The sequence below is a fragment of the Cajanus cajan genome, chromosome 5 (assembly GCF_000230855.2).
Source record: "Cajanus cajan strain Asha chromosome 5, NIPB_CcT2T_4, whole genome shotgun sequence".
Lineage (NCBI taxonomy): Eukaryota > Viridiplantae > Streptophyta > Magnoliopsida > Fabales > Fabaceae > Cajanus > Cajanus cajan.
Genome location: NC_138521.1, coordinates 67,100,433 through 67,111,422, shown reverse-complemented (window position 1 = coordinate 67,111,422; position 10,990 = coordinate 67,100,433). Strand labels below are relative to the sequence as shown.

Sequence of the window (10,990 nt, the reverse complement as noted above, 5' to 3'; positions counted from 1 at the left end):
CCAAGTCCCACATCGACTAGAGATTAGGCAATTGAATAATATATAAGTGGAAAGCAACCCTTACCTTAAAAGCCGGTTTTGTAGGGTTGAGTTAGGCTTAATCCACTATTCTAACATGGTATCAGAGCCATTTAGATCCACTTTAAAAATGGGCCACCCACCATTGATGCATGTCTCATAGGCATGAGGGGGTGTATTGGGAAAAACCCAAGTCCCGCCAATCCTAGATCATTAAAAAGGGCCACCCACCATTTATCCACGTACCAAGCCCTGGACGTGAGGGGGTGTATTGGGAAAAACCCAAGTCCCACATCGACTAGAGATTAGGCAATTGAATAATATATAAGTGGAAAGCAACCCTTACCTTACAAGCCGGTTTTGTAGGGTTGAGTTAGGCTTAATCCACTATTCTAAGACATAATCAACTAAAATATGCTAACAATCGATTAAATCATTTTTTATATGTGAAATCATTAGTGTTTTTTAACTTAATCAATTAAATAAAAAGTATTAATCAATATATCGTTAAAGGTTGGTTTAACTTATTTCTTTATTTTTTATTTCACTTCACTCGATTTTACATCTATTTTTTATCCTATACCACTCTCCCTCTTTATGCAGAGTCAATGATGATGCCAATTAATGTTGTTTAATTAAAAAAGTATGTTTAAAATATATTTAAACTCCCAATGCATCTAAACAGGACATTTGTTATACTCACATCCCATTCTCATTTATACACCTTTCTTTTACTTTTTTTTTTTTTTGTAATTTTTTCAAATATATATACTTTTAAATCAGTACACCCCTCTTCTAGTCGTTTCTATCCTATTCAGTACAACATAAAATAAAACTCAAACTCCCATCTCTTATAAACATTCAAATGAAGCACACAACAAACTCAAACTAAAGTCAACCTTTTAACTTAAGACAAATCATTTGACACAATTTTGTCGTCGCAGCATTAAGACTTTAACCTTTGCAAATTGCTTCAGCTCTAGCTTATCTACACAACACGATAAAAAAAAATGTTTACAAACAAAAAGAGAAATGAAGAAAGAAAACTTCAATTATGGAGCGTGCATGTTGAAATTAAGCTCACTAGCAACTAAGAAAATAACGAGAACGTCGAATTGGATGGGTACGGTGGTGAGGTATTTGATGGGAACATCGAAAAACAGATAAAATTTGTGGCAACAAAAGTGTTTGAACTAGAGCAACAAGAAATTGGCAGGTGGGTTTGGAACAAAATAGGGGATGGTAGTGACATTCGTGTGATTAGTGACAACAAATCCATGTCACATAGAATGCGTAAGAGAAGGAGTGCACTAATTTCTGAAAAAAAGAAAGGTACAAGTGTATTTATATAAATGAATACAAAATAAGTACAAAAAATGGGGTATATAAATAAAGTAGGTTAGCTTGAGTTTGAGTTTGTTGTGCTTCATTTAGGTGATTGTAAGAGATAAAGGTTTGAGTTTTATCTTATGTGGTAAAGGAGAATGGGATACTACAACAATGGTGTATTATTTTTCAAGAAACAGAAAAGGAAATGATATATATGAAATATAATTACAAAAGAAGTAAAAATGAGTTGTGTAAATGAAAAAGGGAGGTGGGTTTAATAAAAGTCTCTAAATGGATGTTTAATGGACCAGCAAACAAATGGGGCAAAAATGGGCCTTGTACATTAAGAGTCCATTACCATCAACGGGACACAAAAATAACTACTCTATGGTAGATTTATATACATTACCATCTGAATGATTTTATATTTTGTAGATTTATATCATATGTATATTATTTATATTTTTCATTTAATTTAGTTTAGTTTAATTGGATTAATATTGTAGTCTTATTGTTTTGAAAATTGAAATACCACAAATAAATTGAACTTATTCAACTTTAATTTGTGTCTATGTTTTTTGTATTTTTTTTAATGTATTTAGATTAGATGAATTGCAGTACAGTTATTTTTAATCAATGTAAATTAATTGATATGATGTACATATTTAAGTTCAGTAATGATGTGATTCTCATGCATTAAATATACAATATTTTACTTAAATAGTTTATATGATGTATGTATTTCTCTCGGCAATTTAAATTGATTGGATTGCATAGTTTATTTCTGTTTTTAAGTCGCATATGAACTTCTAAAAAAAAAAAGTATCTCATAACTTTTATATGACAGTGTGTTGTACAGGTTCCATTTTGTTCGGGTCATATTTAGAAAAATAAACAATATTGAAGTTATATTTTATTTTCTAAACTCATCAAAAGTTTCTTAATATATATATATATATATATATATATATATATATATATATGTGATCATTAACTGTAATTAAAATAATTATCTATATGTGGTCTTATAAACAAATTTTAGATAACTTCAAAGTTGAAAAAATAAAGATAAAGAAATCTATTATGTTTGAAAATTAAAATTCCGAGTACACATTCACTGATTAGCACAAAATTCATTTTGTTGGTTGTCATTAACATGAAAATGCAATCGTTTTTTATTTATTTATTTTTTTATCAGCACAAATTTGCTAATTTACCAGAAATAAAAAACATTAAGCATCTACATACTCGATTACATTTTTTTTGTTGAGGCCCAGTAATTATTTATAGACTTTTTTTTTTTAATTCCTTGCATTCACTTGTATTTTCTACACCATTCTTTCTCTCTCTCTCTATATATATATATATTATAAAAATTTATCATTAAAAAGACTATACAAAAGTGTTTTCATACAAATAGTAATTTGTATGTGATTTTTTTTTTTGACATATACTGCATGCCTATGTGGTACATATGTGTATGCACATGTGTGTGTTTGACTCATTTAGATTATTAAGTCCAATTCAAGTCCTGAGTTTTTTTTTTAATATATTAAACACACGCCAAAACTGATTAAACATTTAATGAAATGAATCGAGTAATTAAACTTTTTTATTCCCCTACCTTATGGAAAACAATTAATTTCCAGGAAAAAATATTCATTCTCACATATAATATTTAAACACATAATCCCATTGAGAATAAATATGGATCCCCCAAACCAACCATTTCTTAATATATATATTTTTTATTTCAGCACAACTTAATTTTTCAAATATAACAAAAAAACAGTATTTAGGTATGAAAATATAGAAAACTCATAATTTAAAAAACGAAAATATCGGAAAGTCATCATTAAATTGTTTTCATTTGTTCTGAAAAACCCAGGAAAAAAAGTAAACAAATACATTAATGATTGAATTTTGCTAGGCTGGGCCATATAAAACAGGGCTTTTGGAAGCAGACTAAGCTGGTTGGGCCCCCATAAAGCATTTAGTTTTGTAAAAAAAAAAAAAAACAGAATGATGGAAAAGAAAAAAGGAAACCCTAGTGAATAAATAGAGGGGGAGGTGTGGAGATTGGGGCAAAGGAGAAAGAGGAAAAGAGGATTGGAGGGTGACCACGTTTAGCAACACGCAAACCCTCTTTACTTTTTCTTCTTCTCCTTCTTCTAGGGTTTTAGCTCCACTCCTTCCCTCGCGCCTCTGCAATGAGCAACGACAAGGATACCTTCAACGTCGCCGATCTCACCTCTGGTACTTCACTCATTCTCCTTTGCTTTTTATTATTTCTATTCCTTTTTGCTTATTGCTCTTGATTTCTCCCTGAAGCTCTCAACGAGGAGAATCGAGCAGACCTTGTTAATGCCCTTAAGGTTGGTTTCATCTCCTTCTCTATTCTTTATTGTCAACTTGAGATTGAGTTTTTAATTTATCAACTTTTACGTGTTAATTTTGGTTTTTTTGTATTCTATGTGTAATTTTTTTTTTTTGATGTTCAATTGTTTGCAGAGCAAGATTCAGAGTTTGGCTGGACAGCACTCTGATATTCTAGAGTCTCTGTCACCGAATGTCAGGAAGCGCGTTGAGGTTCTTCGTGAGATTCAGGTATAGTTATTTGCTGCTGTAACCTAAGTTGTTTGGATTTCTTGATAGATGTAAATTCAAGTTATTGTTTTAAAGGAGTTGGGGTTAGTAGATGTGAAGTGTTTTTGTAAATTTTTTGTGTTGATGGGTGAGATATGCATCACGATAGCATTTCTATGATTTTGTTGTGTGCTTCTTTCTGAAATTTATTTTTTCCTCTAACCTTACAGGGTCAACATGATGAATTGGAGGCCAAATTTTTTGAGGAGAGAGCAGCTCTCGAGGCCAAGTACCAAAAATTGTATCAACCACTGTACACAAAGGTAAAGCTAGCTAGTTTGATTTAATGCTATATAACTTCAGTTTTATAATCGGCTTCTTGAACCATGCAATTTTTTTTTGATCAATTTGATGTAATAATTAATATCTTTATCTCTGAACTTGTTATGATTGAATGCAGCGGTATGAAATTGTTAATGGTGAAGTTGAAGAAGGGGCAGTGAATGAAACAACACCTGATAATGAGGAGGATAATGGTAATAATTACAAGTATATTATTGGTTTTGTCTCTCAACAGTGTTTCAATTCCTTAATAGTTGATACGAGTATTTTTCTTGTGTAGAGAAAGGAGTGCCTGCATTTTGGCTTAATGCAATGAAAAATAATGAAGTGTTAGCAGAGGAGGTTAGCCTATTGTATTCCACAGTTAACTTTTGTAATATACTTATATGATTACATTTTGCAACTAAGTTTCATGCCTAGTCGTGTTTTTATTTTCTTATGAAAATAGATTTCGGAGCGTGATGAAGGTGCTCTCAAGTTTCTCAAAGATATAAAGTGGAGCAGGATAGAAAACCCCAAGGGGTTCAAGCTTGAGTTTTTCTTTGATACCAATCCTTATTTTACCAATTCTGTGTTAACCAAAACATATCACATGATTGACGAGGATGAACCAATATTGGAGAAAGCAATTGGGTAAGCTTTAGTATTATTGTAAATGCTATCTCGCTGTTGTTCTGGTTAGTTTACTATCATGTCAAAAGGGGTTGGCTTATTAAATAATATTTTTTTGCTGATTTCCCCATTTTTTTTCTTTAAACTTTTAGGACTGAAATTCAGTGGCACCCTGGAAAATGCCTGACACAGAAGATTCTTAAGAAAAAGCCTAAGAAGGGTTCAAAGAATGCTAAACCAATCACCAAAACTGAAGGTTGTGAAAGTTTTTTCAATTTCTTCAATCCACCACAAGTTCCTGAAGATGACGAAGACATTGATGAAGATGCGGTATTGATATTTATTTAAGATTAACACGAGTAGAAATAAAAATCTGTGAATTTAAATTTTTAGATTGTTTGCTATATGTATGACTATTTTTTCTTTGAAACCTTGATTAATTTTATTTTTTTTTGTAAATAGGCTGAGGAACTTCAGAATCAAATGGAACAAGACTATGACATTGGGTGAGCTTAATTACTTTTTACCTGTGTTAGTTGTGGCATGTATTCAGTTTCAAATTTGTGACACATTCCCTGCTGAAGTGTAATTGTTGACTTATGTTGATCTCCTTGCATCTTTTGGTATTCTATAATTGATTTTTGAATCTTTTGTTTAAATTTGTTGGATTGTCCTTGTGTAGGTCAACAATAAGAGACAAGATTATTCCTCATGCTGTATCATGGTTTACTGGGGAGGCCATTCAGGGTGATGAGTTTGGAGACTTGGAGGAGGATGAGGATGATGATGATATTGAAGAGGATGACGATGAAGAGGAGGAGGATGATGAAGATGATGATGAGGATGAAGATGAAGAGGAAGAAACCAAGACTAAAAAGAAGGTATAATTGTCAATTGCTTTTAAATTTCTAATACCTGGTTTGTTTTTCATTCTTTGTGGAATCCTTAACGATTTTTTTTTTGTGGGATCCCTTTGGTGTCAATTATTTATAATGTTGCTGCAGTCATCAGCACCTAAGGTAAGAAATTTTTGTGATATTAATGAAGTTTAAATTTGTGATTTAAGTGATGGGGTGTATGTTACTGAAACACAGGATTTCACACTTGATTTTATATCACCTTGCACTATTTTGGCTTAATGATGTTGGGGTTATGGATTATCAATTTTTTCCGTGCTGGCCCTGAAATTTGCATGCCTGAGTTTCATTTTATTGTTTTTTTCCCCTCTTTTTCAGAAGAGTGGAAGAGGAGCACAGCTTGTTGATGGGCAGCAGGGTGAGAGACCTCCAGAGTGCAAGCAGCAGTAGAAGTTTGTTTCTGCAGGAGGGTAATTTATGAAGTTGAGTTTTGTTGGTGTTCGAGAATGTCTGATGTGAAAGTGGGTTTCATGTGGTTTTAATGTTTCTTAATTGATTTTTCTCCCAAATCTTGGTAGTCTGAATTTGTTGAGAGTCCCTTCTCCTATTTTGCGCCCGTTAGAGAGAATGTGGTTATATAGTTAGGATGCTGTGTTTTGTTTTTGTTGGAATTTGTACTTCCATCTGGTATACTTGAAATATAGTTTGTTTCTTTAACTAGTAATTTTTGTTATAGAACTTGATCATAGCTTGTTCAGCATTGTTTTAAGTATTTAAAGGGACGTTTCTCCGCAATATTAGTGCTGTTTACTCGTTTAGTATCGATCGCGTTATTATGGTAAATTTTCACGCCGTGATTTTTTGATGTCCAAATCTAAATTCAAACAAATTGGGTTTTTGGTTTTTCTATTTTTATTAATTTACAATATTGGTCCATATCTATTTTAAAGAAGAAATATTTAGTCGTTATTTTTAAAAATAAGAAATTAAAATAAACATATAACTAATATTTTATTAAAATAAATATAAGCAAATTCTTTTATGTTTTTCCTAATTATATTTAGGCTAAAATTTTAATTTGGTCCTTTATAATATTAAAATTTTTTAATTTGGTCTTACTTTATTTTTTTGTTTCAATTCAGTATCAATTTATTTAAAATACTTAAATGTAGGTCGTCCAAATTTAATAGATGATGTTAAAGATTCGTGAGAATTACATATGTGATTTTAAATCACGACTGTGATTCTCGTACTTGGTGTTAAATCACACGTTGCAGTGGCTAGGTGTGACCATGCTGCACTGTGCCATCTCGTTTCCACCATCCCTTGCCTCGCCAAGCTTGACGAGGTCAACATTGAGGCTGAATCGCACGTGACGGAGCTCAAAGTCGACCAAGTATTCACGCTCATCGATTGTTGTGACGTTCCAGGAAATGGACGCCATCTCTGCCAAGATTCTCATGTGCGTCGGCGCAGATTGGAGCCTCCAGAACGACAACGGGTGGAGCATACTCCAGGAAGTCGTGTGCACGAGAGGAAGCCATTATCGTCATCATTATGCGCTACTACCAACCTCTTGCTTGAGCCAAGGGGTGTCGAGGCTCCCTCGCATTTGTCGCTTCCGCAGCACGAATCCGCGACTTCTATAAGGAGATATCCTTCAATTTTGAAAGCTTTGTCATTCCCTTCCAACTTTCTTCGTCACGAAGGGGTTGTTGCAGTGGTCCACGACGACGTCGTTTGCCGCATCGACATCTTCGGGAGGGAGAGGAAGAGGCGGCGGTTTCACTAATGAGATGATAATTAGGCAGAGGGAGGTGTACGATAAGGTGGAGGTGAACTTGCGGCAAGTTTCGAGGTCGGTGGTAATCGAAGAACGAAGAACGAGAACAAGAACGAAAAAAGCACTCTCCCACCTAGATTTAATACCAAGTGTGAGAATCACGGTCGTGATTTGGAATCCCGAGCGTGATGATTCTCACGGACCTTTGACGTCGTTTGTAAAATTTGGATGGAAGTCTCACATTGAAGTATTTTAAATAAATTGGGACTAAATTGAAACCAAAAATTAAAGTAGGATCAAATTAAATTTTTTTAATATTATAAGGGACCAAATTAAGGTTTTAGCATTATATTTATGTATCATTAAATATCACATTATTTAATGATAAATTATTTGAGTGGGGAGGGGTTTGGGTAGTTAGAAGTATGAGAACTTAGGTTTAATTTTCATTGCGATTAGGGGTGGCAAAATAGGTCGTGGTCCGTAGGACGGTCCGTTGGCTCGCAAAAAATTGACGAGTTGAGTCCATCATTCTAACCTATCAAGCCTCCCCATTAAGTTCGTCAATCTGTCAACAATTTTTTTTGTAATTTTTCTTTTGCATTTTTTTAATGTAATGTGGGTTGGCTTGTCAGCCCGTCAGTCCGTTAGCCCGTATTTAGGCAGGGTGGGTCAACATTCTCTGCTCGTTTTTCAATGGCGGGCTGGGTTAGCCTAACCTCTTTTTGATGGGCCATTGGCGGGCTGGGCCAAAATGGACCGGGCTGACCCGTTTTGTCATCTCCAATTGCGATCATATTTGTAATCTTTTCCATTTTTACAAAAAAAAAAAACATTTAAGGGATGATTAAAAAAAATTTATTTTAAAAATAGAGATATTAAATATTTTATTTTAAAATAGAAGTATCAAAATTGTAAATTGACAATCATATAAGGATGAAAAGTGTAATTTTGTCAAACAAATTGGACAATCTATTTACAAATTTTAAAGAACTATCGCATTTTCGCACTAGTAATGTAAAATCTTAAGCAATTCGTTGAACATTGTTTTAAGTAATTTAAAGGGAAGTTTTTGCACAATCTTAATGTAGTAGTTAAGTATTTGTAGTGTTTGTAAAGAACTTAATTCTTTTAACAGACATTTTTATGTTGTCTTAGGCTCTTAGAGCAACTCCAACGGTATCTTAAAAATAAAGGATAGAGCTTACAAGAAATTGTTATTAGAGTGATTTGACATGGCAAGAAAATATGAAATTTTTTTAGATCTGTTCCTTCCTCAAGATATAGTGCTTGGGATTGTGAAATTTCAAATGAAGAGCTCACAATGGTTCATCCGGTTCATCCCTCCATGCTGGAAGCTTCAAAATTACTGCCGTCAAGTTTGTGGGAACTAAAATGTCTCCTCTACCCCCAATGTCGTGAACCGCCGTGCCTAAGAGTGGAGTCTTAGACCGCCATGCCAAAGAGCTCCCAACAACATCTCCTCCACCCCCAACGTTGCGAACTGTCGCATTGAGGAGCAGAGCCTCTGACTGCCACGTTGGAGAGCTCCCCACAATGTCTCCTCGAACTACCTAGAGGAGCGTGTTTAGATGATCCTGAAACCGGGTGAAGGTGCTGCGTCACGCTTGCCATCCCACGTCGTGATCGTCACCCCATGTTGCGCTCCCACACCCACGCACCCACCTCCCCATGTCTTCCCTCGCACCATACCCCCTTCCCCCAATCGCGGCTCCTGACCCCGTGTTGTGCCTGTCACACCCCCCAACCCTAAATATCATCTAAAAAGTGGAGATGCTTATAAGTAACTCTCCTTACAGCAAAAATTATAAAAAATGTAATATGAGTTGCTTACGAGTGATGTCACGTAATGAGATCCATTTAAAGTGTATAAAAGTTGTTTATAAACTACGTTCTTAGCTATATATATATATATATATATATATATATATATATATATATATTATCTTTATCCTCTTTGCTCTTGTTTGTCTTTTATCTCTCCACTCCTTTTTTTCTTTCTCCACTATAATATATTTCCAATCTCTCAGTCATTTTTCTCCTCTATTCACTGTCTCATTAATATATATCCTCTCTACCTTTTATTTTTTTTCGTCTTTCCCCTCTGTTTTTGTTATTCCTCATTGTTTACTCTATTCTATTTTTCTTTATCAATAATGTTTTAAATCATTAAATGGTTATATATTGACTAAAATTAAAATTATTAAGTTATTAAAAGTTAACTAATGTTTAATATTAAAATTTTAATATTTATATATATTTAAAATCTAATTTTGCATATGAAGACAATTAAATTACTCTATTCAAGTCAATAATTTTAAATTTTAAATATTTAAATTAATTTATTCAAACAATATTTAATGAAAAATAAAAATTTAAAGTACTTCAAATTTTGAAAATTTTCGGTCAATCTAAAAGTCAAATTAATGATGAGTTAATTTTTTTCGTAATTGACCGTGTATTTTTATAACACTAATAATACATTGTTATTAAATTTTTATCTTTAGTTAAAATTTATAAAATCTATAAAATTATGGATGATAGCTAAATTAGAAGTTGAAAATTGACAGTATTTTTTTTTTAATAAATCTAATCTAATAATGAAGAGTTGTAATGAGTACTTTAAAAAGTTGATCAACATTTTTTTTACACAATTGAATTAACACGTCATGTAAATTACTAACTTAATTTTTAATTAAAAAAAATCCTTAATTTAATTAAAAACATTAAATTTGTTAATAATTTAAACAACTTTTCTAAATTACTATGAATTTCTCTTAAGTTAATATTTTATCTTTCTATTTAATAATTTTTTTACATAATTAATTAATATTTAGAAGAGAGATGTTGTATCTATTTATCTTTTACAATCCTAATATGAAAGAGAGAATTTTTATCCAATTAATTTTAAGCATTTATTATCTTGTGTTTAAAAAATTGCTAATTAAATATGTATTTAAAAAAAATATAATTAATGCACTTAACAATTAGAAGATGATCTTATAATAAAGGACAAGCAAAATGAAAAGGGTTAGACAAAGAAAATATCTTTTTATACAAATATTGAATTAATACATCAAAAATCTTTTTATTTCATTTGCGAGCTCATTCATTCTATCACAAGGTGGGCCAAAAGTGTAGGACATAAGAAATATTTGAGAAAATTTATTTAATTTTATAAAAATAATATATAAAAGTAATTTACTTTTATATTTATGTACTTTATGAAAATATATTCATTTTTAACGTATTTTAATAAATTGAATGGTTACATTCATGACAAACTTAATATAAGAAGTGTTTATTGAATAAATGCTGATTTAAGTTGTTTAACATCAATAGTTATATCACTTTAGTAATGATTTTGACGAGCTAAGAAATCCTATCAACTTGAGGAAGCTCTTTGTCAAACTCGTGATAGATTATTTTTCTTGTTGTAAAT

At 32.0% G+C, this 10,990-nt stretch overlaps 1 protein-coding gene across 2 annotated transcripts; it reads left to right on the top strand.

The window, feature by feature from the left end:
- Positions 1-3,416: 3,416 nt before the first annotated feature.
- On the top strand, positions 3,417-6,468 carry LOC109807705 (nucleosome assembly protein 1;3). 2 transcript variants are annotated; one of them, XM_020370290.3, is made up of 12 exons: positions 3,417-3,603; positions 3,679-3,722; positions 3,859-3,954; positions 4,164-4,256; positions 4,394-4,469; positions 4,556-4,617; positions 4,724-4,908; positions 5,040-5,217; positions 5,350-5,393; positions 5,570-5,768; positions 5,892-5,906; positions 6,123-6,468. In XM_020370290.3, the coding sequence occupies exons 1-12, from the start codon at positions 3,558-3,560 to the stop codon at positions 6,192-6,194; spliced, it is 1,110 nt and encodes a 369-aa protein (XP_020225879.2). In that variant the 5' UTR covers positions 3,417-3,557; the 3' UTR covers positions 6,195-6,468. The 2 variants fall into 2 exon arrangements, with proteins under 2 accessions (XP_020225879.2, XP_020225880.2); XM_020370291.3 differs by lacking the exon at positions 5,892-5,906.
- The last annotated feature ends 4,522 nt before the right edge of the window (positions 6,469-10,990 follow it).

Excerpts from the sequence above, each read along its gene's own strand:
- LOC109807705 (XM_020370290.3), top strand. The coding sequence starts at position 3,558 with ATGAGCAACGACAAGGATACCTTCAACGTCGCCGATCTCACCTCTG. Across the intron at positions 4,257-4,393 it reads ATCAACCACTGTACACAAAG|CGGTATGAAATTGTTAATGG; the intron begins GTAAAGCTAGCT and ends GATTGAATGCAG. Across the intron at positions 4,470-4,555 it reads TGATAATGAGGAGGATAATG|AGAAAGGAGTGCCTGCATTT; the intron begins GTAATAATTACA and ends TTTCTTGTGTAG.